We start from the raw sequence: 27,601 nt of genomic DNA on the forward strand, positions 1-27,601 counted from the left end.
ACCTAGCCCTAAGACACCAACCAAGGTCATTTGATTCCAAACAATTGGTTTATTGATCATTACAGAATGTCTCATTGGCAACTCCCAACTCCCTCCCCTCTCCTTTTCCCTAAACCATGATTCTCTTCTCCCTGTCTCCTTCCCTCTCAGTCCACTATGGAGACCCATATCAGAATCAGGTTTGTCATCACGATTTGTTATCATGATTTTGTTTTAATTTTTTGCACCAGCAGTACAGTGCAATACATAAAATTATGACAAAACTGTTCAAAAGTCTTCGGCATCCTCGCTATATACATGTGCTCAGTATGGTAGCATGACCACAATGTTTTGCAGAACAAGAAACAAATACAATGACAACAGAACAACAGCAATGAAACAGCAAAACAAGCCCTGTTCTTCCTTCCCGCCCATGCACATAGACAGTCCTCCAACTCCAAGATAGGCTGTCTCTGTCCTCCATCCCTCATCACACAAGACATGCCCCTGTTCTCATTGCTACAGGAGCCTGAAGACACACATTCAACGATTCAGAAACAGCTTCCTCCCTCTGCCATCCAATTTCTGAATGGACATTGAACCCATGAACACGACCTCACTGCTTTTATTTTAAAACTTTACACTACTTACTTAACTACTTATTTAATATATACTTACTGTAATTCAGGTTCCCCCCCCCCATATTATGTATTGCATTGAACTGCTGCTGCTCAGTTAACATATTTCATGACACATGCCAGTGATGTTAAACGTGAATCTGATTCCGACCTCCAGAGGACTCGCAGACTACGCAATCATTCTAACCCCCCGTCCTACGCAGTCCACGACTCTCCATCTTTCTTACATCCATGTGCCTGTGTAAAAGGCTCTTAACTGTCCCATTGTATCTGCCCCTACCACCACCCCTGGCAGCACTTTCACACACAAGAGTGGTGGGTGCCTGGAAAAAAAGTGCTGTCATCTCCCATAAAATTTTAATAGTTAGACTTTTCATTTCCGGTTAATGCTTCAGTTGCTGATAACTTTGTGAAGACTGTACGTTTTATTTACTTCCAGGACTTGTGTGGTGCTCAGACCTGTGACACACTAGGAATGGCAGATGTGGGGACAATGTGTGACCCAAAGCGAAGTTGCTCTGTTATAGAAGATGATGGTCTCCCATCAGCCTTCACCACTGCTCATGAACTGGGTAAGCGCTAAACTGCAGCCCTTTAGACTTGGCATTTTAATTCCTAGTTTCTTTCATTTCTCTGCATTTTAATCAGAGCAGAGCAATCTCAGATTGTTGGCTGTCCTCAGAACGCACAGTGCCAGTGAAAACTGCATGGGAGAGAGTTTTCAAGTGGAAAAGCCATTACACTAGGGCAGTTCCATTCTCTCGGCCTCAGAAATCAGGGCCCAATGGTACGAGTAGTCTTCACAAACTGGAGTCTTCACTGGTTGCAGTGGTTGGCCATGACTCCTTCTGTGCCTTGTCAGGCCCTTCGGTCTCCAGGAAGTGTCGCAGAACCGCCTTCTTGGTCATTGGATCTCACGGTTGACCTCATCCGCCCAGTCCGCTGGAGCTGACTTCACATGCTAGGACAGGCATGTTCCTCTCTCACCGGGGTACAAGGCCTGCTGACTTAATAATTGGGTTAATATAATATTGGTTTACCCACCTGATGAAGTGGTGTACCGGGGTGTGGCCGCTGTCATATGCAAACAGCTACTTTGCGGCACAGGCGACAGCTGAGTTTCTGGTGGGGACCAAAAATGAGCCAGCAACCCGAGAATGGACACAAGCCCCTTCACCAGAGGTGCTACCTTTCCCTGGACACCCCAGTCTCAGAGATGACACTCATGTAAAATACAACTCAGTGTAAGTACGTTCGGATATGGCCCAAGCACAGAGCGAGAGACACTGAAGCAGTTTGATAGTTCACTGACTTTAATGCAAACAGAGTTAGAGGGAAAAGAAAACAAATGCTAAGCCAAACAGGACCATTAACTAAAACTCTCAAATGGAAAACACTGCGGCTGAAAAGAACTACTAAAACATAAAACAAATACTGCTAGTCTTCAGAGCCAGTTGACTCGACAGTCCAATTTCTCAGGCAAGGCCAAATGCAAACAGGCAGCGAAACGTTGTTGTGCTTATCTCAAGTCTCAACAAGCGCTACGACAAAAAGAATGGAGTTAATACCATCACAATGAAATAATTAGCTGACATATGCATATTCACGAGCGCAATTGCCATATCTGCTGCACTGCCGAATCTGTAGTTGTGACAGTAACTCTGCACCCCTCAGTAGACCTGTGTCTGCTGGAAGTCCCCGATGAGTGACTTGTCCAAGATGTCCTTCTCTGGGATCCAAGTACATTCTTCTGGGCCGTACCCTTCCCAGTCCACAAGGTACTGGACTTTACCACGTACCCGGCGAGATGCCAGGAGACGCCGCACAGTATAGACAAGGGAACCATCTGCCAAGCGGGGAGGAGGGATGACTGGGGTCAGGGGACAGGTAGTAACTGGCTTGAGTTGGGAAACATGGAATACTGAGTGTGTCTTCAGCAACGTTGGTAGACGCAATCTATATGAGACCTTGTTGACAGTTTTTCTGCTACAAATGGTCCCACATAGTGCAGTGCCAATTTGCGGCTCGACTTTCAGGGGAAGGTCCCTTGATGCCAACTAGACTTCTCCTCCTGGCTTGAATGGCCTTACCTGTCAGTGGAGCCGATCAGCCTGCAGAACATGTTGTTTCTGGGCACGCAGCAGAGAAGTCCTGGCTCGTCTCCAGGTGCGCTTGCAGCGCTGGATCAGCTGTTCAGAAGCAGGAACTCCTACGTCAATCCCCTGATCAGGGAAGAGTAGTGGCTGGAATCCTTTATGGCATTCAAAGGGAGACATACTGGTGGAGGACAACTGGAGTTTATTGTGGGCGATCTCTGCCCAAACCAATTGGGAGCTCCAGGGCATGGGGTTGGCAGCGCAGGGTTGTCTCCAACTCCTGGTTCACTCCCAGTCTGGCCATTGGATTGGGGGCTGGAAACCACTGGATGGGGCTAGTATATAGCCCAAAAAATGACACCTGGTCTTTATGGAACTCATTTTTTGGGCTTGTCGTACAGGTATTTTCAAGGATAAATCCCCAGCTCAATGCCCCCTTGATGTATTCCTCCATGGCCACCATTTCAGGGCGAGAGAGGGAAAAGAGACAGCCACAGGGAGGACTAGTGCCAGGTAGGAGGTCTATGGCACAGTCGTATGACCGGTGTGGGGGCAGGGTGGTGGCCTTTGTTTTACTGAAAACATCAAGGATATCTGCATATTCAGGCAGAATCCCAGACAGGTCCACATCCTTAGCTGCCACAGGAGGGGATTCATGAAACAGACCTTGACCTGGACCCAGACAGGTAGACAAGCATGACAGTTCTCACTCTTCAAGTACCTTCAGAAACCAATCGATCTGTGGGCAATGTCAGGATAACTGGGGAGACCAAGTACCAGTGGCAGTTCATGTGAACTAACCAGATAGAAAGATATTTCTTCATGATTGTTACCTTCGAGCAGCAGTTGGAGGGGTTGGGTGGAAAGGTGGATCTGGCCAGTACCCAGAGGTCGATCATCCAGCGCCTTGACATTGATCCTTTCTCTGAACTCCCCACCTCGGAGCGAGAGAGATGTCCATAATATTCCCAGCTGCACCAGAGTCAATAAACACTTTGAGTTCAAGGAGACGACAAGGAAGCTGCGAGCATTACAGAATGCTGATTCCCCTCCCTGTTGACGGGTATTCTCTTTTACTGGATGCCTGGACCATGCCGCCCGGAAGTGTCCTGGATCACCACAACAGAGGCAGGAACCTGTTCCCCAGCACTGCTCTCATTCCTCCTGAGACAGGTGCATGTGTCCTGCTTGCATAGGCTCCTCCATGGGCTAGGTGCTGGGTGGTGAGGGTGGGGGAGAGGGCGAGGAAAGACTGTGATCTGGCAGCGCATACGAAGTCTGAAACTTTCTTCCCCTGTGCCACTCGGTAACCCGGTCGTCAACTCAAATAGTCAGATTAATCAGGTCATCCAGACTACCCTGCTCATCCTGGACAGCGACCTCATGCCAGACCCCTGCATTCAGTCCACGCTGGAAGGCAGTGATGTGGGATCTCTCATTCCATCCCGTCTCTACTGCAAGGGTACGGAATTTAACTGCATAGGCTCTCACCGTTCCTCTGCCTTGGCGCAGGTCCAAGAGTCGGTGGGCAGCCTCCTGACCCTGTACTGGAAGATCAAAAACCTTCCTTAACTCTGCAACAAAATGTCAGAATGATTGGCCTGTGGGCTATCCTTGCTCCGTAAAGCAAGGAACGGGTTGAACGGACATCCCTCTGGAAGATTGACCATGCACGTCAGTTTTTGCACATCATTACCAAAACAACCAGGCTGGGCTTGGACTGTCAGCTTGCATTGAGTAATAAAATTCCTGCAACCATCGATTCCTGTATGGATGTGGGAGTCGGCTCTGGTCCAGGCGTGGGAGTGGGAACATTAGTAGCAGAGATTGTTGGGACCACAGAAAAAGAGGACCTTCGAGATGCTGTGAGTGGGATTCAGGCAGCCAGAGGCTGCTGAATGGTGTTGGTGAGAACGTTAACGGCTGTCAGCTGATACCGGCTGTTCACAGTTAATTCATGGATGGCAGCCGTGTGTGTGGAAATCGCAGACACCTGAGTCCGATTGTCTGCAGTGAGCTGTTCAACCATTGCGGCTAGGGATGGTACCTGTTCCTCCGCATGAGACTGGGCTTGTCGGCATGAGATTATCTGCCTCATTTCCTCCGTAATCTCACTGAGAACAGATTCCATTGTCTGTGGTTTGTCTCCTACCTGACCAATGAATCTCAGGGCCATAACCAGCTGCTCTCTCTCTGCTGAGTCCAGCTTTGTGTATTAAAGACTTGCTGTCACTATGTTCGGATATGGCCCAAGTGCGGAGTGAGAGGCACTGAAGCAGGTCGATAGTCCCAACTTTAACGTGAACAGAGTTAGAGGGAAAAGAAAGCAATATGCACTAGGCCAAACAGGGCCATTAACTAAAACACTCAAATGGAAAACAAAGCCTACACTGCAGCTGAAAGTGGTATTCATTTTATATTTAATGAAAGGAATAATTAAGTATAAAACGAATACCGCTAGTCTTCACAGTCAGTTGACTCGACAGTCCAATTTCCTCAGGCAAGGCGGAATGAAAGCAGGCAGCGAAACATTGCTGTGCTCTGCTCAAGTCTCGACAAGCATTACGATGGAACAAATGGAGTTAAATGCCATCAGAATGAAATGATAATTAGCTGACATGTGCATATTCACGAGCGCAATTGCCGTATCTGCTGCGCTGCCGAATCCATGGTTATGACACTAAGTAGGGCTAAAATATACGTAATGACAACATTTTAATGCACCTTTGAGAATGTGAGAATTGTATTATATTAACCCAATTATTGTAGCAAGATAATTCCAGGGTGAGGAAATGGGTCTCAGTGTAACAATGTGATGTGCGTGGACATCTCTTAACCGTCAAGAGACACCAAAGTTTCACCATTTCCTACTTAAGTCCTGGAATACCTCAATAAATTGTCTTTGAGAGTTTGCTGGTTAACTTATTTTTCTGTTCATATCTGGTGAATGCACGTCCTCAGTGAGGCAACATTTTACCAGTGAATCTATTGGTGTTGTCTTCTATATCCCGTGCTCCCAATGTGGCCTCCTCTACACTGCTGAGACCCAACGTAGGTTGGGGAACCGCAATGCGCAGAGAAAGAACGAAAAATACACAAATCATGCAAACAACGGAAGCAAGCGACAGCATTCTGAACCAAATTGAGTCCACAGAACCAAACCCCCGGAGCAGCCGGCACAGGCCCAAAGCCTCATTCTCAGTTCATCAGAAAGCAGGGCAAATCACCAGACACCAAAATGCATAGCAGCCGGAGCACTCTCACAGCCTCAGCCTCAGCGCCAAAGACAGCAGAGTAAAATGTCATGGAATTTGGATAGGATAAGGGGACGGCTTGGAGGGATGTGGGCAAATGGGAATAGCCAGGAGGATGCTAAGGTTGGCATGGCCTGATTTGTCTGAATGAACTGTTTCTGTGCTGTATTACTGGATCACTCTATGACACCTTGGGACATCTTATTTTGTTGAAGATGCTTTGGGTAGCACAAAGCCACAACTGCTGCCTCAAAGCACTGGAGACCTGGGTTCAATCCTCACCTTGGACGCTGTCTGTTTGTGTGTCCTCTCTACGACCATGTAAATTTCTTCTGGGTGATCCAGATCCACTAACACTGCAGGTTGGTGGTTTAAAATAGCTGCTTTAAATTGCCCCTAATGTACTAGTGAGTGGTAGAATCTGGGGAGAGTTGGTAGAAATGTGTGGAGTCTAAGGACTGAGTCTCATGCAGGATTTGTGTAAATTTATTTATTTATTGATTTATTATTCAGAGGTACAGCGCGGAACAGGCCCTTCCGGCCCAGTGAGCCACACCACCTAACAAACCACCTACTTAACACTAGGCTGATCACAGGACAACTTACAATGACCAATTAACCTACTGACCTTCTTTGTACTGTGGAAAGAAATTGGAGCACTGACAGGAAATCCACATGGTCATGGAGAGAACGTACAAGCTCCTTATAGACAGTACCGGAATTGAACTCTGAACTCCAACGGCCCAAGGTGTAACCACAGCATGCTACCGTGGGCCAAAGGGCCTGTTTGCGTGTTGTATCTGTTTATGATTCTATAAAGAAAGGTTGATGCAAACAAACAGGATTTATTATCTGAAAACTTCCTCCCTTTGGATTTTAGGCCATGTCTTTAATATGCCCCATGACAACGTCAAGGCATGTGAAAATGTATTCGGGAAGCTAAAGGACAATCACATGATGTCTCCCACCCTAATACACATTGACCGTTCCAGACCATGGTCGGTGTGCAGCGCAGCCATCATCACCGACTTCCTGGACAGTGGTCACGGTAAGTCAGGATATCTCGCATAGTGTGAATTTTGAATACTTTTATGTCAGTGAGAAATCCGTGCTGTCTTCTCTCTGTTGCAGACTGAACTGCACAAAAGAGCAATACAATTAATTTTGCCTATTGTTCTTTGTAAGCTGCAGTACAGCCCACACAATACTGTGACACTGTGTCCCTGTCTGAAACAATGGATCCATTGTAGAGGAACAAGAAGATTATAGTCATGGCTGAGTGATGGACAGGGAATGAGATCAGACTCTGAATCTGAATCAGACATCAAACAAGTTGTTAACCAATAACACAGAGGAGAATACATTCAGTGCCATTTTATTAGTTACCTCCACTGTTCCCTCTAAGCTGCATGGCTGTGGAGCCAAGTAATTCTGAAATGCATAGCCTTTGTTGCCATGCAGCTTCAATTTTCTTATTATAATTTTGAAATGATGCTAATACAATTTTGAAATCTATGTTAATATCATTATGAAATACTCTGCAATTAATTAGGTTCATGAATATAATCCATAAATATTCTAAAAAAGAAACGTACCACAACCTTTACTTTGAAACATTTTAGAGCTTCAACATATTTATGCTGTCAGTGTTTCAAGTTACAACACTGTTACAAATTGTAACAATCAACACAGAATGGAAGTACTTAAGAAAATTGCCACTGAGTGTATCACAGGCAGTTCAGCGGATGTTTACTGAGTTGATTCCTGAAGTGAAATGAAGTGTCCTATGTGTGACGGTTGAGACTGTGTTCTGCACTATTACCCCATAGTAACACTGTCTTGTTAGAATCTATTCATGAGTATTCATGTATGCTTAAATGACAATTAAACTGGAATTGAATTCAAAGGTTAAGCATATAGGCCTCTACTCATGGGAGGTAAGAGAAATAAGACACAATGTTATTGAAACATTTCAACACTTGACTGGGTGGGTGAAGCAAAAATGTATACCCTCACAGAGGAACATATAACTAAGGAACATCTTCTTAGAATAAATGGCCATCAGGCAAATTATGAAGAAAACGAGGATGGAATTTCTTCTCTCAGATAATGCTGTGTCATTGGGATTCTGTGCTCCAGAGGCTATCAGTCTAGATTATATTGAATGCTGGTTTAGCCCGATTCTGGGACCAAAAACAAATTAAGGGTGATGAGATCAGTAGGGAAGGCATAGTCAGACACCACTTGCAGTTTTGGACCCTTTATATGGCATCGGTCAGATGGCACTTGGAGTATTGTGAGCAGTTTTGGACTCTTTATATGGCTTTGGAGGTAGCATTTGGAGTATTGTGAGCAGTTTTGGGCCCCTTACCTCAGAAAGAATGTGCTGGCATTAGAGAGGGTCCAGAGGAGGCTATGAGAATGATCCTGGGAATATTAAGGATTAATATTTGAGGAGTGCTTGATGGCTCTGGGCCTGTACTCACTGGAGTTTATAAGGATGGGGGGGGGGCGCGGGGAATCTCATTCAAACCTCTCGAGTATTGAAATGCCTCAATAGAGTGGATGTAGAGAGGATGTTTCCTAAGTACATCCCTTTAGTATAGAGATGAGGAATAATACCTTTCATCAGAGGGTGGTTAATCTGTGGAATTCATTGCCATAGATGGCTGTGGAAGCCAAGTCATTAGATATATTTAAAGTGGAGGTTGAAGGGTTCTTGATTAGTCAGTATGCCAAAAGTTATGAGGAGAAGGCAGAAAAATGGGCTTGAGGGGGATAATAAATCAGCCATGATGGAATGTCGAGTAGATTTGATGGGCTGAATGGCCTAATTCTGCTCTTAAGTCTTATGGTTTTATGGTCTGAGGGGTACCTTCATCTGTTGGGTGCTCTTGTGGTCCACTGGGTATGCCTTTGGTCCTTTGAGAGAGTCTCTTGGGACCTGGACTGTTTGATATTATACCATATTAGTTCATGTTTGTCAGATGTACCTAGATACAGTGGGAAGCTAGAATGGTATTTTAAATCAGCCATGCTGGAATGGTGGAACAGACAGCATGGGCCAGATAGTCTTATTATGCTCTTCAGTCTTCACAGTATTTTCAGGTTCACTGGAAGGCTGAGTGAATCAATAGCATTGGCCTCTCTCAAAATAGAAGTCCATAAGACAGTCTTGGTGGTAATTTTCCAGAGATTTAAATACCTGTAGCTAGTCCAGGTCTCACAAGCAGAGAGGAAGGCAGGCATTACTAGAACCAAGAGACATAGCCTTAAGATTTGGGGGAGTAGATTTAGGATGGAGATGAAGAGAAACTGCTTTCCCAGAGAGTTGTGAATCTGTGGAATTCTCTGCCCAATGAAGCAGTGGAGGCTACCTCAGTAAATATATTTAAGACAATTTTTAGAAAGATTTGTGCATAGTAGGGGTACAGTATTAAGGGTTATGGGGAAAAGGCAGGTAAATGGAGATGAGTCCATGGCCAGATCAGCCATGATCTTATTGAATGGCGGAGCAGGCTCAACTGGCCAGATGGCCGACTCCTGCTCCTATTTCTTATGTTCTTATCCCTGTTGTCAAGTCAAGTCGACTTTGTTATCATGTGTACAGGAACGGTGAGGTACAGGTACAGTGAAAGACCTGTTTGCCACAACAGCATGGACACAGCTTCAGACTCAACATAGAGCCATTACTTGTAGATTGTGTTTTATAGGATTGCTTTCATGTTTATATTTCTTGTGTTTGTTATTGTTTTTATTCTGTTATTTATGCTTGTGTGCTTTAATGCTGCATCGGCTCGGACTAACAATCATTTTGTTCTCCTTTCCACTCGCATACTGAATTATGACAGTAAACAATCGCGACCTTGATAAATTATGTAAGATAGTGAAAAGAAAAGGACAAGCCTGGTCTGGTTCTTATGATGTGGTACCTTCTACCTGATGGCAGGAGGTCAAAGAGGATGTTTTTGCAATGGAAGAGTCTAGGACCAGAGGGTGCAGCCTCAGAATTGAGTGATGTCCATTTAGATGAAGGAGATTTTCCTTAGTCAGATGGTGATGAGTCTGTGGAATTCATTGCCAAAATGGCTGTGGAGGCCAAATCATTGGGTATATTTAAGGTGAAAGTTGATAGGTTCTTAATTAAAGGATTAGAGGAGAAGGTAAGAGAATGGGGTTGAGAGGGATGATGGAATGGTGGAGCAGACTCGATGGGCTGAGTGGCCTAATTCTGCTCCTCTGTCTTATGGGTGGCATGGTAGAATAGTGGTAGTGTACTGCTTTATAGTGGCAGCTGTAATATTGGGGTTCAATTCCCGCTGCTGTCTATACATTCTTCGCATAACCATGTGGGTTTCCTCTGGGTGCGATGGTTTCCTTGCACATTTCAAAGACGTATCCGTTGTGGCAAGCTATGCACCGGAAACATGGCAACACCTACGGGCTGCCTCCAGCATTGGTCATTGACGCAAACAATTTCATTGGATGCTTTGATGTCAAGGAAGGCTTAAATAGAATGAAAGGCTCAGATAAAGTGAACGCACAAAGGTTGCTTCCAATAGTGAGAGTGTCTAAGACCAGAGAGCACAGCCACAAAATAGACAGATGTCTCTTTCCAACAGATATAAGAAAAAATTTCTTTAGCCCGTGAATTTGGTGTATTTGTGAAATTCATTGCCACAGACAGCTGTGGAGGCCAAGTAATTGAGCATATTTAAAGTGGAATTCTTGATTAATAAGGGTGTCAAAGATTACTGGGAGAAGGCTGGAGAATGGGGCTGGAAAGGAAAATAAATTAGCCATATCAGGGTAGAATGGATAGGCCAGATGCCTAATTCGGCTCCCGTGTCTTATGGAAAAAGGTTGGAATGGGAAAGTTAATGCAGGAGAGTATTTTTGCCTGGACCAGACTTGCTGGAGTTTAGAAGAATGAGAGGGGGATCTCATTAAAAGCTACAAAATACTTAAAGGCCGAGATAAAGTAGATGTGGGAAGGAAGTTTTCAATTACTCTTCTGGTCTTATGCTAAAAATACAGTAGCATTTACCACCACCACTGAACAGCTTCACAGAGGCAGCTCCACTGACTGTTGTGTGCCTGACAAAATCACATGGCATGACATTGTTAATCCTGTTACAGCTTCAGAAACTTTTGCTGAGGTGACATTTTTATGACTGAGTGAACCAGGCAGAGTTCAAAGGTTTTATTAAGGTTGCTTGACCTGCATTGCTGTCTGAATTCAAAGCTTAATCGAACTGGATAATTTTACAGCCCAATGATTTGAAATGTCACATGGCGTGATCACTTGCTTGTAAGGATTACTCGAGTACTGCTGTTTTGCTCAAGAAAAGACCTCTTTAAAAAAAACAGTCCAACTGAACCAAGTTCTTACAGATGTCCAACATTCAAAGATTTATAAATGTATGATATTTAAATAGAAGTGGAGTGGGAGAAGTTAATTTGAAATTAACAGAGACCATTTTGTAAAGTTTGCTCCGTGACTTGGAATTGAATGAATTATACATGGTCATTACTCATGCCAGATTACTGAGAGTTGTGAGCTCTCTCTGCAGTGATCTAACAATCGATTTCATTGTGTTCAATCTATTAAATCTATGATAAGAATTTTGTTGGCATTTTGGTTATTTATTAAATTTACTGCACATTTCTGGGACCCACGCTTCAGAAAAGGTGTCAAGGGTGGAGAGGAGATTTATTGGACTGGACTCATGAAGTTATCTTCGCATGCTGTGAGAATGGGGATGAAAGAAATGTTCTCCTTAGAGTGAGGAGGACAAGAAAAAATATGCTGTTATGTTCAAAATTATGAGGGATTGAAGTGAGGAAGGATAAAAAAAGAGGAAGAAACTCTCCAAAACGGTCTTTGTTAATTTATAATTAACTTCTTTCACTTCTCTTACAATTAAATAATAAATGCCTATAATTCTTTAAATGTTGGATAAGAAGTTGGTTCAACAGGCAGGAGGACACTGATTGAAAATGATCAGTAAGACAAGTCAGGGATGAGAGAGGGGAATGGGGGAAGGGGGAAGAGGGAGAGAGGGAGAAAGAAAAAATATGAGAATGGCGATAGTCCATATGAGATACAGTGGGCTAATTCCTGGGTGAGAGGGTTGGATAGCATGACTGGATCAATATTAAGGTGTTTCCACTCAGTGGGAGCACCACCAACAAAGAGGTACAGCCAGAAGATTAGGAGGTGATCAAGGACTTTCAGTATTATTTATTTATTTATTTGCACAGTCTTTGTGTATAGTTCTTTCCATAAATTATATTGTATTTCTTTATTTTCCTGTAAATGCCCATAAGAAAATGAATCTCAAGGTGGTATATGGTGACATATACTGTACATACTTGAATAATAAATTTAGTTTGACTTTCATTTTGGATTTAAAATAAAGGTGTGCAGAAATTTCTCCTTGCACAGGGTGGTGAACTTCCAGAATCCTGTATGATTCTGGAGAGTAGTTCATTGGGGGCATTTTCAAAAGATCAGTGAACTGAAGGCAAAAGGGGAATGGAACAGAAGAGGAGATGAAGCCTAGAGAAAAGCCATGATCATGTTAAATGTTAGGGCAGACTTGATGGACTGATTGGCCTTATTATGTTATGTTCTTGTGTTCCATAGAAAATCTAACCTTTACATGTTATTTACCCAGAGGATGCATGTGCCACTTTACTTGTATGGTTGGTGTAATGGTTGTAAATTTTATGGGGAGAAAGCATGAGAATGGGTTGATAGGTTAATAAATTAGCTATGGTGGAGTGCTAGAGTAGACTTTATGGGCTGAATGGCCTAATTCTGCTCCTGAATCTAATGGTCTTATGGGAATTGGAAAACTGATGTTTTGGATCAAGCCTCTCAATCAAGACAAAACACATTTTGATTTGATTATACTGACCTATATCAATGGAGCCTCAGTTGCTAATTTCCTCTGTCCACAGGTGACTGCCTTTTGGATGAGCCAATGAAACCTATCACATTACCCAACAACCTACCCGGTGAGAGCTACAACTTGAACAGGCAGTGTGAACTGGCGTTTGGGGTTAACTCGAAGCCATGCCCATACATGCAGCCTTGCTTGAAACTGTGGTGTACAGGGAGAGCCCAAGGGCAGCTGGTGTGCCAGACAAGACACTTCCCATGGGCGGATGGAACACGTTGTGGAGATGGGAAATTCTGTATGAAGGGCACTTGTGTGCCAATGCATGATGTGACAAAGCACAAGGTAATATATGTGACACAACACCATCATCTTGGAGCCTCTCAAAATCAATTTTGTTATTGTGTGTATTTAAAGCAAAGGTTGATAGGTTCTTGACTATTCAGGGTATCAAAGGTTATGGGGAGAAAGCAGGAAAATGGAGTTGAGAGGGATAATAAATCAGCCAGTGGACTAATTCTGCTCTTATGTCTTTTGGACTTATGACTTAAAAATGGAGTAGTTTGTTTCCTAGTTACAATCAGTTAAGATTACATGGTATATCTTGTTTGTTTCCTATCTAAATATAATAATTTCTTAATGTGCGTATTATATTGAATCAGTCCCAGCGTGGCTGGTTTATCATTTACTCACAAGCATTCATTGGCTTAGTTTTACTTACAATGTTTCTGTTCACTCAGAAGTAACATTCAAGAATGCATTGTAATTTTAGTTGGCTGGAAGCATAATCATTAACTGCTTCACTGAACCCTTATCCTTGGTGTTGTAGATATATCAAAATAATTGTATAAGTTTGTTACCTTTTCTTTGAAATGAATCACACCAGAAATTTTGTCAAATGGAGAAAGTACATTTGAAGTATATGTCCATGCCTGGTCTGAATGTCAAGTTATGAATGTCAAAAAGCAGTTATCCAAATCATAAATATATTGTAACAAATTTTAATTTTAATGAGTAGGATAATCTATCAAGTATCTGACAACTTGAATTATCAACTTAGGCCTAGATTTAAAAATATATTTAATATATTTCTGATTGTAATTCATAGTTTTTTATGTATAATGTATTGCACTGTACAGCTGCTGCAAACTTATGTCAGTGATATTAAACCTGAGTCTGATTCTGAAACCCAATGCAAGTTTCACACAGAGATGTGTGAACTCTCACACTTGTGTATCACCTGTTCAGAAGCAGTTCTTCTCTAAAACTGTTACAAAGCAATGTCATGAAACATTGTCAGACATGATTTGCTTTATGTTACGTTGTTGCTCTCACAAAATAATAATTGTGATGCAAAGGATGAAGATGGACAAAGAGGAACAAGATTTAATTATGCTGGTTGCTTTACTGAATGCAAATTGTATTAGATCGATTACTATTTTAAAATAATAGCTCCACAGCAGCCTGTTCAAAGAATTCCACAGATTCACCACTGCCACAGTACTTCTGCAGACTTTGTCTGTCTTACTTGCTTCTGTCTCTCCAGGTAATCCCAGACAGTGTCGATGATGTTCTGATCAGGCTCTGTGGAGGCCATACCTTCTGAAACCACAAAAAATCTAGGGTGCCTAGGACTTTTGCACAGTACTGTAGTACAAGAGAAACCAATAACTGAATGCAGAATAAAGTATTACAGAGAAAATGCAATGCAGGCAGAAAATGAAGCCATAATGAATTATATTGTGAGGTCAAGCATATCCTATCATACAAAGGGTTTTGTATCTGACCAATGGGAAGGAGCAGAAGAGAAAAAGTCCAGTGTGAATGGGATCTTTGATTATGGTACCTACTTTACCAAATCAGCAAGAAGTGTAGACAGAGTCCAGTGAGGAGAGGCTGGTTTCCATGATGTGCTGAGCTGTGTCCACAATTCTCCGCCATTTTTTGTGATCTTGGGCAGAGCCGTTGCCAATAACAAGCCATGAAGCATCTGGATAAGATTTTTATGGGATAGCGATTAAATATAAGTGGATAATTATGACCCAGCACAATTTTCTCCATCCAAGATATGAATTGTGTTATAGAAATTAAAAAAATCTTACTTAGTATAACAGCACAATGTTATACTGCATGAATTACAAAGAAGCATATGGCTCTCCTGGTTTGCAAAGATTGCTATTTATAGATAATGAAACTGAAATCAATAAATGCTATGGTCAACAGAACAATTAGATTAGATTAGCCTTATACTTCACATGTACAGTACATTAAAACTTTGAAGCATGCAGTGAAATGTGTTGTTTGTGTCAATGACTGACAGAATCAGAATCAGGTTTAAAATCACCGGCATATGTCGTGAAATTTGTTAACCTTGTGGCAGCAGTACAATGCAGTACATAACAAAAATAGAAAAAAAACCTAAATTCCAGAAAGTATATATGTATATTACATAGTTTAATTAAAATAAGTAGTACAAAAAAGAAACAAATTTAAAAAAAAAAGTGGTGAGGTAGTGTTCATGAGTTCAATGTCCATACAGAAATCGGATGGCAGAGAGGAAGGAGCTGTCCCTGAATCTCTGAGTGTGTGTCTTCAGGCTCCTGTACCTCCTCCCTGATGGCGGAGGGGAAGGAGCTGTTCCTGAATCGCTGAGTGTGTGTCTTCAGGCTACTGTACCTCCTCCCTGATGGCGGAGGAGAAGGAGCTGTTCCTGAATCGCTGAGTGTGTGTCTTCAGGCTACTGTACCTCCTCCCTGATGGCAGAGGGAAGAAGCTGTTCCTGAATCGCTGAGTGTGTGTCTTCAGGCTCCTGTACCTCCTCCCTGATGAACAAAAAAATACAATAGAATCAGTGAAAAAGTACAGAAAAGACAAAAGCAACCAATGTGCAAATATAAAAAGCACATAAAGAAATTAATAGAAAATAAATACTAGTTAAATAAATAACTAAGTAACTTGCTGAATAAGCAATAAACAATCAAACAAGCAAAACAGCCAAATAAATAAAAAAAATACTGAGACCATAAGTTGTGAAGTCCTTGAAAGTGAGCCCATAGGTTGTGGAATCAGTTCAGAGTTGAGGTGAGTGAAGTTATCCATGCTGGTTCAAGAGCCTCATGGTTGAAGGATAATAACTGTTCCTGAACCTGGACCTAAGGTCCCACACTTATAGCTGGGTTTCATTTAATGTTAATGGTGTCATGGAGACTTTATTATCTTGTAATATTGGCACTAAGTACATTGCATATGGAACAGGCATGGCATAAAGGGCTGGCATCTGTACAAATGATCTCTATCTGTTGCAGGTGGATGGAAGATGGGGAAAATGGGGTCCTTATGGGTCATGTTCACGTACGTGTGGAGGTGGTGTGCAGCTTGCCAAGAGAGAATGCAACAAACCAGTCCCAGCCAATGGAGGACGATATTGTGAGGGGATCCGTGTCAAATACCGTTCATGCAATTTGGAGCCATGCCCTGACAATGGTAAGACATTTATTGAAGCCACATTGTGTTATTTATCTGGCTTTGAATAACAGATGTATTTTGTGTTGTCTGTTCATTGGGGCCAATCCATTATATACATTCTGTAATGCACAGTTTATCGTAAAGTAAGGAATAAAATAGGACCGTTAAAACTGATGATTTACCATCTGGTTTCCTCAAGAAATCTAACACATCTTTATTATCTCTTACTATCTTTCTTTTCGGTTAGTCCTGACGAAGGGTCTCAGCCCGAGACGTCGACATCGCTCCTCCCTATAGATGCTGCCTAGCCTGTTCATTTTGTGTGTGTAGTTGCTTGAATTTCCAGCATCTGCAGATTTCCTCATGTTTACATCTTTATTACCTTGTTTTCTCCTCTCTCATCAACTCCTTCCTTTCTGATTTGACACAGACTACCTTTCAGAGAAAAGAGTGCTTTCATCCTTCTGTTACTGAGAACCCATCCCTTTTCCCAGCACTTTGCTGGCTGCATTTTCCAGCAATCAGTTTTGGTTCTTTCAGGGTTGATTTTGAAGTGATTTGAATTTTGATATTGAAAAGCAACACACACAAAATATTGGAGGAGCTCAGCAGGTCAGGCAGCATCTATGGAAATGAATAAAGAGTTGAAGTTTCAGGCCGAAACCCTTCTTCAGGACTGAAAAGCAAGGAAATGATGCCAGAATAAAAAATGTGGGGGGAGGGGAAGGTGAGCTAGAAGGTTATAGGTGAAGCTATCTGGGTGGGAAAGGGAAAGGGTTGGAGAACAGCCATATGCAAGGGTTTAATGCTGAGAAGTGTGAGGTTCTACATTTTGGCAGGAATAATCCAAATAGAACATACAGAGTAAATGGTAGGGCATTGAGGAATGCAGAGGAACAGAGAGATCTAGGAATAACTGTGCATAGTTCCCTGAAAGTGGAGTCTTATGTAGATAGGGTGGTGAAGAGGGCTTTTGGAATGCTGGCCTTTATAAATCAAAGCATTGAGTACAGAAGTTGGGATGTAATGCTAAAGTTGTACAAGGCATTGGTAAGGCCAAGTTTGGAATATTGTGTGCAGTTCTGGTCACCGAATTATAGGAAAGATATCAATAAATTAGAGAGAGTACAGAGACGATTTACTAGGATGTTACCTGGGTTTCAGCAATTAAGTTACAGAGAAAGGTTGAACAAGTTAGGTCTCTATTCATTGGAGCGTAGAAGGTTGAGGGGGGATTTGATCGAGGTATTTAAAATTTTGAGAGGGATAGATAGAGTTGACGTGAACAGGCTGTTTCCATTGAGAGTAGGGGAGATTCAAACTAGAGGACATGATTTGAGAGTTAGGGGGCAGAAGTTTAAGGGAAACACGAGGGGGTATTTCTTTACTCAAAGAGTGATAGCTGTGTGGAATGAGCTTCCTGTAGAAGTAGTAGAGGCCAGTTCAGTTGTGTCATTTAAGGTAAAATTGGATAGGTATATGGACAGGAAAGGAGTGGAGGGTTATGGGCTGAGTGCGGGTAGGTGGGACTAGGTGAGATTAAGGGTTCGGCACGGACTAGGAGGGCCAAGATGGCCTGTTTCCGTGCTGTGATTGTTATATGGTTATATATGGTTTTATGGAGAAGAAGGAATCTGATAGGAGAGGAGAGTGGACTATAGGAGAAAGAGAAGGATTGGGTAACCAGGGGGAAGTGATAGGCAGGTAAGAAGAGGTAAAAGGCCAGAGTGGGGAACAGAAGAAGAGGGAAGGGGAAGGGGAAAAAAATCCTTACTGGAAGGAAAATTGATTTTCATGATATCAGGTTGGAAGAAAAGGTGTTGCTTTTCCACCATAAGCATGACCCCATCCTGGCACAAGAGGAGGCCATGAACTGACATATCAAAATGGGAATGAGAATTAAAATGTTTAGCCACTGGAAAGTTCCGCTTTATATTGAAAAGTTATCGATTGTTAACATTGATGGCAATTTCACCCAGAGGCAAATACTGAGGAAAACACACAATTCTGAAGCAGGATGAAAGAGTTTTATTGAAACCAGTTTGTAACCAGCTTAACCTGAACAAAAAAAGTTCTTGAAAGTGGTAGTGCTCTTCATGTGAAGTAATTAATGCTTCATTTGTGAAAGAAAACGCAAAGATTGTTCTTTATAATGTTGAATTTTGAACTTTGCACTTATAAGAATGTTTTGTAAAGTCTGAGATTTAATCCCCAAATCACTATCCTTTTTAAGGGGAAATGGATGCTATACATTCAAAACAGTCACATACTCAGAAGATTTGTTCAATGAAACAGCAATACTTTTCCTAACTCTCTTCAATATTTTCATAAGTGGCACAGACATTCGCTTCAGTAATTATTGAGACATACTGTATGCTCACCACAGTTATGCCAGGAACAGTGAAATAGGGCCAGAGTGGATTCACTCAATTAAATTTATAACAATTGACTATTAAAACTTCATCAATTCTCGTCGGTACACTGTTGTGTAGTTTAATAAGAAAATCAGCTGATAGGCTGTTCCAAGCATCATGGAGAACTTGCCACAGTTCTTCTGCAGACTTTGGCTGTCTTGCTTGCTTCTGTCTCTCCAGGTAATCCCAGAGAGCCTCCATGATGTTGAGATCAGAGGCCATACCATCTAAAACCATATAAAAAATCTAGGGTGGCTAAGACTTTTGCATGGTACTGCACTCACCACAGTGATGCCAGGAACAGCAAGATAAGACCAGAGTGGATTCACTCTATTAAATCCATATCAATTGAAGAATAATGTCTATTTTATCTTGAATAATGGAGAATTTCTTAAGTATAGAAATTATGTTTAATTACATTGCTGAAAGGAATCACTCAAAATGATGGACAGATTTGTAAGAGTAAAGCAGAAATTGATTCATCAGAAAAACCCCAAAAGTTTCATGTTACATTTACTCCTTTGTCCACAAGACTATAAGACATAGGAACTGAATCAGGGTATTCAGCCCATCAAGTTTCTCTGCCATTCCATCATGGCTACTCTATTATCCATCTCTATCCTATTCTGCTGCCTTCTGCGTGTAACCTTTGACATCCTGATTAATCAAGAACCAATAAATCTCCACAATATACCCAATGATGTGGCTTCCAACGTCCCTTTGTGGCAATGAATTCCACAGATTCACCACACATTGTAAAACATCTGAATAGTAAAAACTTGACAATTTATTTTAATTTCTTTGTTTGTATGCTCTGTATTGTCATTGGAAGTTATAGAATTTAGCAGGTCGAGAAACACCCATTCATTAGCCGTCATTGTTGAGAATTTGTAAGTTAGAGTTCAAAGATGGAAAATTTGTTGACAGAGTAAATCTGGTTACAGAACTGCTAAGGTCATAGGTAATAAAACTGCAAACGCAGGAATTTGCAACAAAAAACAAACTGTTCAAAAGAGAAGCAAGTTAACATTTCATTTTGAAGACCCTTCCTCCTGATTAAAATATTGACTGGTTCCTCTTTCCACAGATAAGCCTGTAAGACATGAGAGTAGAATTAAGCTGTTATTTGGCCTACTAATGGCCTAATTATTAGGCCAAATAATAGCAGGATCAGGCAATTCTGCTCTATTTCATCATCAGCCATGATGGAACAGCAGAGCAAACTCCATGGACTGAATGGCCTAATTTTGTTCCTATGTGTTATGGTCCTGTGGCCTATGGTAATTGTTCATTGAATTTTCCTGTAATTATGGTATAGTTGCTTCCTTAATTTTTAGAACCATCTTAGTTTTCTGTAGCAAGATTCACATGATATGAACCTAGCTATTTTATAAGTTAATTGATACCAATGGAATTTTGCTATTTCTAGTCTGGGTATGAGACGACCACAAATGCTTCTTCGTAGGGTCTTTTCTTTGTTTTCTGAACATTTCTTCTTTATCTTTGCTCTTGTAGCATTTAATAAAATGGCTATGAGCAATAAGTTTTATGCCTCATTCTTGACTTCAAAAGCACCTTTGTATCACAAAAACATCAAGATCCAACTTAGTCAAAAGTGAAAGAGCAGTCTTGCCACACTACAGATATGATGATCAGTTACAGTTAATCCCCTCTAATTGCTGTTTTTGGTTTTTTTTTTGGATTTCCATCCAAACCACAGGTAAAAGTTTCAGGGAGGAGCAGTGTGAATCCTTCAATGGTTACAATGTCAATACCAATAGACTTGCCCCATCTGTTGTGTGGGTTCCGAAATACTCAGGAGTATCTTTGAGGGACAAATGCAAGCTTGTGTGCAGAGCAAATGGAACTGGATACTTCTATGTTCTTGCACCCAAGGTAAGCATAATATTGTACTGAGCTCTTCAAGCTTGTGCAGGATACTGTAAAGCACTGGGCTGTGAGGTTTTTAGAGCACCTGAATTGTTTAATGAGAGTTATTAATCATTTAGTTTCTTGCATTTTTCTTGAGTGACTCGCTCTTTATAATGCAAACTCCAGGTGCTTTCTTTTTAAACTTAAGTTTATCGCTTGTATGACTATGATTGCTCTTGGGAAATTTTTCTACAAGAGTAGTTTGCCATTGCCTTCTTCTGGGCAGTGTCTTTACAAGACAGGTGACCACAGCTATTAACAACACTCTTCAGAGATTGTCTGCCTGGCGTCAGTGGTCACATAACCAGGACTTGTGATATAACCATAAAACCATATAACAATCACAGCATGGAAACAGGCCATCTCGGCCCTCCTAGTCCGTGCCGAACCCTTAATCTCACCTAGTCCCACCTACCCGCACTCAGCCCATAACCCTCCACTCCTTTCCTGTCCATATACCTATCCAATTTTACCTTAAATGACACAACTGAACTGGCCTCTACTACTTCTACAGGAAGCTCATTCCACACAGCTATCACTCTCTGAGTAAAGAAATACCCCCTCGTGTTTTATACACAAGCTACTCATACAACCATTCACCGCCCATTCCCATAGCTTCACATGACCATGATCAGGGGCTAAGCAGGTGCTACACCTTACCAAGTCTAGCAGAGGGAAGGAGCACCTTGCACCTCATTTGGTAGAGACATATCTACACCCCATCACCCGAGAACATATATAGCTGTACAATTATCTTTTAAATGTCATTTTGTTTCTGCCTCTATCTCCTTAAATATATTCAATGCCTTAGCCTCCAGAGCACTCTGTGGTAGAGAATCTGGCATTCATCTTCTTTGAGTAAAGGCATTTCTCCTCGTCTCAATCCTATCTCATTCCATATTCTGTGGGTGTGACTCAGTGGTCTGGAACGTTTAGTTCATGTTTCCAGCGTCTGCAGGGGTTTGATTTTCATTTTCCTTTACAGTGGAAATACACACCAACCTTACTTTAAAACATCCCACTTTTCTGCCGTCCCTGGTGTAAATCTGTTCCATTATCTGCTCCTTCCACACGGTGGAATGTTTCAGAATGGAGTGCTGAACTTTGACTGCACTGCACACAGAGATTGATGTGAGTTCTGGTTCCCTACATCGAAAGGGATACTGAATCATGGCAGAGAAGTTTTACAAAATGTTAAGCAGAATTGAGAGGATGAAACAGTATCCTAAATTATTATGTCCTTCCAAACTGTCTGTCCCACTCCCGTTAGGGAGGAGGCTACATAGTGTTCATGCCAGGATCACCAGACTGAAAAACAGCTACTTTCCTCAAATAGCAAGGCTGATCAACATCTCCACCCAATATTTTATTATTTCCTGTCAGTCACCTCATGCACAGCCTTGTGTTACTTTATCAACATACAATCAATGTATATTAGCTATCTTATGTATTTATTTTTATTGTGTTTCATTATTGCTATTGTGTTCTTTATCTTCTATTTATTTTGTGTTGCATGGGATCTGGAGTAACAATTATTTTGTTCTCCTTTATACTGGTGTACTGGAGATGACATTACACAATCTTGATCTTGAACTTCCAGGTAGTGGATGGAACTCCATGCATGCCAGACACTTCAGCCGTGTGTGTCCAAGGCAAATGTATAAAAGCTGGTTGTGATGGAAGATTGGGCTCCAAGAAGAAATTTGACAAGTGTGGAGTATGTGGAGGTGATCACAAAAGCTGCAAGAAAGTTTCAGGCTTATTCACAAAGCCCATGTATGTTTCTCCTTTTTCCTTTCATTTATAATTAATTGTTATTAATATAATATTATGTCACTTTAATACCATTAAAGACAATTATAATTTGAGAATTCATTAACACTACATGCTGATAAATTGGATTAGTTTAGATAGGTATTTTTGTGTCAAGGACACGGTGGGGTCAAAGGTCCTGTGTCTGTAGTGTTTGACCCTATGACTATGATACAAGTTCAAAGATAATTTCTCATTTTCATACATAAGCAGAAACATAATGTCAACACCATTAATTTTAATAGTGACAAAATGCCTTTTAATCTTTAAGAAAACACCCAATAAGTGAAACTCTTTTGTAAATGGAGAAAAATTAGTGCAGCTTTGTGGAGACACGAGATGTTCAAGCAATCACCCCGTTATGTTGTAGATAACATAGAGGGTTCCATTGTTATAGCACCTTGTACAGTTAGGCTACTCTGGAGTAAACACTGAATGGAAACAAAGAGCTGAAACAAGGAGAGGGAGTCATAAGAGGGATCATAAAGTCAAGACCATTACATTTTCATAGCGAAAATGCCTATTAACCCTTAAGAAAATACCCAATAAATGAAACTTCTCTGAAGATGAACTAGACTAGAACAAATGAACGGTGAAAATGGAGCAATGTTAGTGCAGCTCTGTATAGACTTTAGCTATTCAAATAATCACCTATTCATGTAGACAATGTAGATGTGTCCATTGTTATAGCACTGATGAATAGTTAGAGTACTCTGGGAAAAACACTGAATAAAATCAAAGTTTTGAAACAAGGAGAGGGGGGAAGATTGAGAGCTGTGTTCACTTACTCTGGTCAACACAGAGTAGGAGTTGAGGGACTGTGAGCAATTTGCTCATTTAGCCAGGTCACATGATCAAAGCTGGAAACAAAATTAAGCTGCAGAGCCTCACAATTCAGAAAACAATGGACCACTTTTGAAAAATTGCATCGATTGGGATATAGAAAGCTCAGGCTTGTAACATAGAACATTACAGCTCAGTACAGGCCCTTCAATCGACAATGTTCTGCTGACCTTTTAACCTACTCTGAGATCAATCTAACCCTTCCCTCCTCCATAACACTCCTTTCTTTTATCATCCATGTTTTTTAAATATCCCTAATGTGTCTGGCTCTACCATCACCCCTGGCGGGAATTTCTATTCTTCAACCACGCTCTGTGTAAAGAACTTAACTCTGATGTCCCTGCTCTACTTTCTTCCAATCACTTTAAAATTATTCTCCCTCGTATAAAGATGCTTCCTATGGTGGGGGAGTGGTCTAGAACCAGAGGACACAGCCTAGAGGCATTTCCATTAAGAAAACAGAGATGAGGAGGAATTTCTTTAGTCAGAGAGTGGTGAATCTGTGGAATTTGTAGCCACAGGCAGCTGTCATTGGGAATGTTTAAGGCAGATATTGATAGGTTCTTGATTGGTCAGAAAATGAAGGGATACAGGGAGAAAGCAGGAGTTGGGGCTGAGAGAAAAATTAATCAGCCATGATGTAACAGCAGAGCAGACTCAGTGGGCCAAGTGGTCCAATTCTGCTCCTATATCTTATGGTCTTATAACAGTGACCATACTTTAAGAAATCAATTGTTTAAAATGGTCTTTGAGACATTAAGTTATGCCCCTCATACTAGCCATTTCCACCTTGGGATAAGTCTGTGGCTATCTACTCAATGTATGCCTGTTATCATATTGCACGCCTCTATCAAGTCACCTCTCATCCTCTTTCTCTCTAAAGAGAAAAGGAAGGTCTGGGATTATGAAAGGTGGAATAAAGAATTCATGAAGAAGAGAGATTCTCAAATAATATTTTAGCATTTACCATAATTACAGTATTAAAGCTGTTTTCTTTCAACAGACATGGATATAATTATATTGTGACAATTCCAGTCGGAGCCACCAGTATAGATATCAAGCAAAGAGGATACCGAGGCATGACTAATGATGACAACTATCTGGCTGTTAGGAATGAACATGGAAAATACATACTCAATGGTCACTATATTGTTTCTGCGGTCGAACGGGACATTGTCATAAAGGGAAGCCTGCTGAGGTATAGTGGGACAGCAACTTCTGTTGAAAGCCTTCAAGCTTTTAGACCCATCCAAGAACCACTGGTCATTGAAGTCCTATCAGTTGGAAAAATGACTCCTCCTCGAGTCCGCTATTCCTTCTACCTACCCAAGGACAATAGGGAAGATAAATCTTTGCATAGTCCTCATAAAAAAGACACAAAAGGAGTCTCATTGAACAATGAAAGTTTGAGCAAATTCAATAAAATAAACTCGCGGCAACCAGACTATAAGAGGCCTATTTATAAATGGGTAGTGAGAAACTGGTCTGAGTGTTCCGTTTCATGTGGAAATGGGTTGCAGCACAGATCTGTTGAGTGTGAAGACCATCTCGGAAAAATAGCATTTGACTGTGACACCACCCAGAAACCAGAAGTCATCCGGCAATGTGGAGATCCTTGCCCAGTGTGGGAGATTGGTGGCTGGTCACCATGCTCAAAGACCTGTGGCAGAGGATTCAAGAGACGTTTAATCAAATGTAAGGCTGATACTGGCCACGCATTACCCAGGGAACACTGCAGTATAAGGAAGAAGCCACAAGAGCTGGACTTTTGCACTGTTAGACCTTGCTGAAAACCCTCAATGGATATTATTTCAGATAGCGTAGTCTTTAGCAATGGCAGGTGATCAGTGATTTAAAATGATGGCTATATCTGTTACGCCTGAACCCAAATGGAATATTAAAACCAACAACTGCTTCACATTGGAAAACATGGAGATCTGTGATGTATAATTAGGAATGAAATTACCTAAAATTTACATGTTGAAGTCTACCTCTGGCATTTGTATGTTGCATTAAACTGATTTGGTGACTTCATTGACCTTGTACTAATGTAAGAAGTGATGACTGCCTATTGGACACTTACACAATGCAGTTTGACACCAAGTTAGAAGCAGTCAAAGATTTCTATGGTTTGATGATGTTTTTTTCACCATTGAGCGTTAAACAATAATACAGGGACCAGCATAGGTGCAACTGCAATATAATGCAGGTATGTCCTAATGTGATATATTAATAGGTCAATGGTAATAGGTGACCATTCTTAACTTCAGAGATGTGGAAGTGAGTTCATTTGTAAACAGGGAATTTAATGTGCTTTTTTAAAATAAAATATATTAGGAAGATAAAAATTGTTTGTGAAACCAGTAGAATATTTTACCCAGTAATACTATTGTGTGACATGTAACGTGACATTTGGTCAGGTTTAACTGATGTCACCGTTGCAACATTTTACACTAGATCCTAACTCTATTTTTAAAAAAGGGTGTTAGGCTTTTGCTAAAGTCAGGTTAAACACTTCAGACGTTATGTCTGAGGTGAGCATTATAGTATTTGGTAGCTGAACCTGTTTGCAATATGATCTCCTCTAATAATCTCTTAGTAAACTATGTTTTATATATAATAATTTATTCTGATAGGGACAATATTACATGGTGCATCAATCATTTTCTGTATGCTGGCAACATTATTTATTATGTGTATTGGGTTCCAAAAACCATCAATGTAAAACCAAACTGACAATTTAAGTCATTTTTTGTGTGGTTAGATTATAACTATGGAGCTATACGCTTTGTCCATGTTTGCACATTTTATACCTTGCCTGCAAACATTTGTGATAATTCTACAAATATGTCTGTTACATGAAGAAACCATTCATACAATTGTTTCATCCAAGAAAAGTTTTAAATTCTTAGTATTTCACTAAAGTTGAAAGCCACTTGCATCGATGGTTGTTAAATCTTCTCTTTGTATTGTGCAGTACTTTTTTTTTTAAAGAAAATATCATTTATACCAGACTCTGTAACCCTTTCACTTGTGTTCTGGTTGGGAGGGACTGCAGTTACTGCTCTTCCATCTAAAAGATGGTTCATATGTTATTGGGGTTTATATTACTCTTTTGCATTTTTTTAATTGCAAAGGGCATAAATAGTGTTTATTGGCTGTTATGTATACCATGTATACATCTGTTTAATTGTGCACAATAAAACCATAACTATCTATGAACTGCTGGTCATATTATTGATAGTGAGGTTTATCCTAATAAGGAGTCTCGGCCTGAAACATCAACTGTTTATTTCCCTCAGATGCCACCTGACCTGCTGCATTCCTCCAGCATTTTGTGTGTTTTTCTGGATTCTCAACATCTGCAGAAATCTCTTGTGTTTAAGCTTTGGGTTAGCTTCATAAAACAAAATGTGGGGGATTTGTGTCCAGCTGGATGATCTGACATGCAATTAATGCCAAGAGTGAATGGGAATTTTGCCACTAAATTATTTAAAGACATCTCATCCAATAATGCCAAGTGGATTAGTTCACAGTGTCCGTTATCACACGGAATACACTCAGTGGGCACTTTATTAGGTACCTCCTGCACCTAGTAAAGTGGTCGCTGAGTGTATGCCTGTGGTCTTCTGCTGGCAAAGCCCAGCCACTTCAAGGTTCAACATGCTGTGCATTCAGAGATGATCTTCTGTATGCCGCTGTTGTAAATGTGTGATTATCTGAGTTACTGTCACCTTCATATCAGCCCAAACCCATCTGGCTATTCTCCTCTGACCACTCTCATTAACAATGCATTCCCCCCCCCCCAAAATTGACACTCAATAGATGTTTTTTGTACCATTCACTGTAAACTGTGTTGTGCGTGAAAATCCCAGGATATCAGCAGTTTCTAAGATATACAAACCACCATGTCTTATGCCAATGATCATTCCACAGTCACTTAGATCACATTCCTTCCACATTCTGATGCTTGATCTAAACAACTAAACTTCTTGACCATGTCTGCATGCTTTTATGCATTGAGTTGCTGCCACATGATCGGCTAACTAGATTGACATTATTGTGTTAACAACCCACGCCATTGTGTTGTATTATGAGGCAACTCCTAAAATAATGTTAAGTCGTTCACAATACCCCTCATTTCACAGAACATTTGCAAAAGGAACTTTCAAAACTCAAATTTCTAATGAATTTCAAATACCTTCTCCAAAGCAGAAAGATTGAATGAGTGCACAAATTGGCTGAGGATTTGTGCTGCTCAGG

The 27,601-nt window shown here is 41.1% G+C and overlaps 1 protein-coding gene across 1 annotated transcript in view; it reads left to right on the plus strand.

Moving 5' to 3' along the window:
- Positions 1 to 26,554, plus strand: part of LOC132385209 (A disintegrin and metalloproteinase with thrombospondin motifs 15-like) — a 53,590-nt gene extending 27,036 nt beyond the window's left edge. Inside the window, exons 3-9 of the mRNA XM_059957123.1 lie at positions 1,057 to 1,189; positions 6,848 to 7,015; positions 12,934 to 13,217; positions 16,178 to 16,355; positions 20,472 to 20,647; positions 22,284 to 22,459; positions 24,342 to 26,554. Of these exons, the coding sequence (XP_059813106.1) occupies positions 1,057 to 1,189; positions 6,848 to 7,015; positions 12,934 to 13,217; positions 16,178 to 16,355; positions 20,472 to 20,647; positions 22,284 to 22,459; positions 24,342 to 25,128 (1,902 nt within the window). The 3' untranslated portion in view covers positions 25,129 to 26,554. The remainder of the gene's footprint in view (positions 1 to 1,056; positions 1,190 to 6,847; positions 7,016 to 12,933; positions 13,218 to 16,177; positions 16,356 to 20,471; positions 20,648 to 22,283; positions 22,460 to 24,341) is intronic.
- Positions 26,555 to 27,601: the final 1,047 nt, after the last annotated feature.

The sequence above is a fragment of the Hypanus sabinus genome, chromosome X2 (genome assembly GCF_030144855.1).
Source record: "Hypanus sabinus isolate sHypSab1 chromosome X2, sHypSab1.hap1, whole genome shotgun sequence".
In the NCBI taxonomy this organism is placed as follows: Eukaryota; Metazoa; Chordata; class Chondrichthyes; order Myliobatiformes; family Dasyatidae; genus Hypanus; species Hypanus sabinus.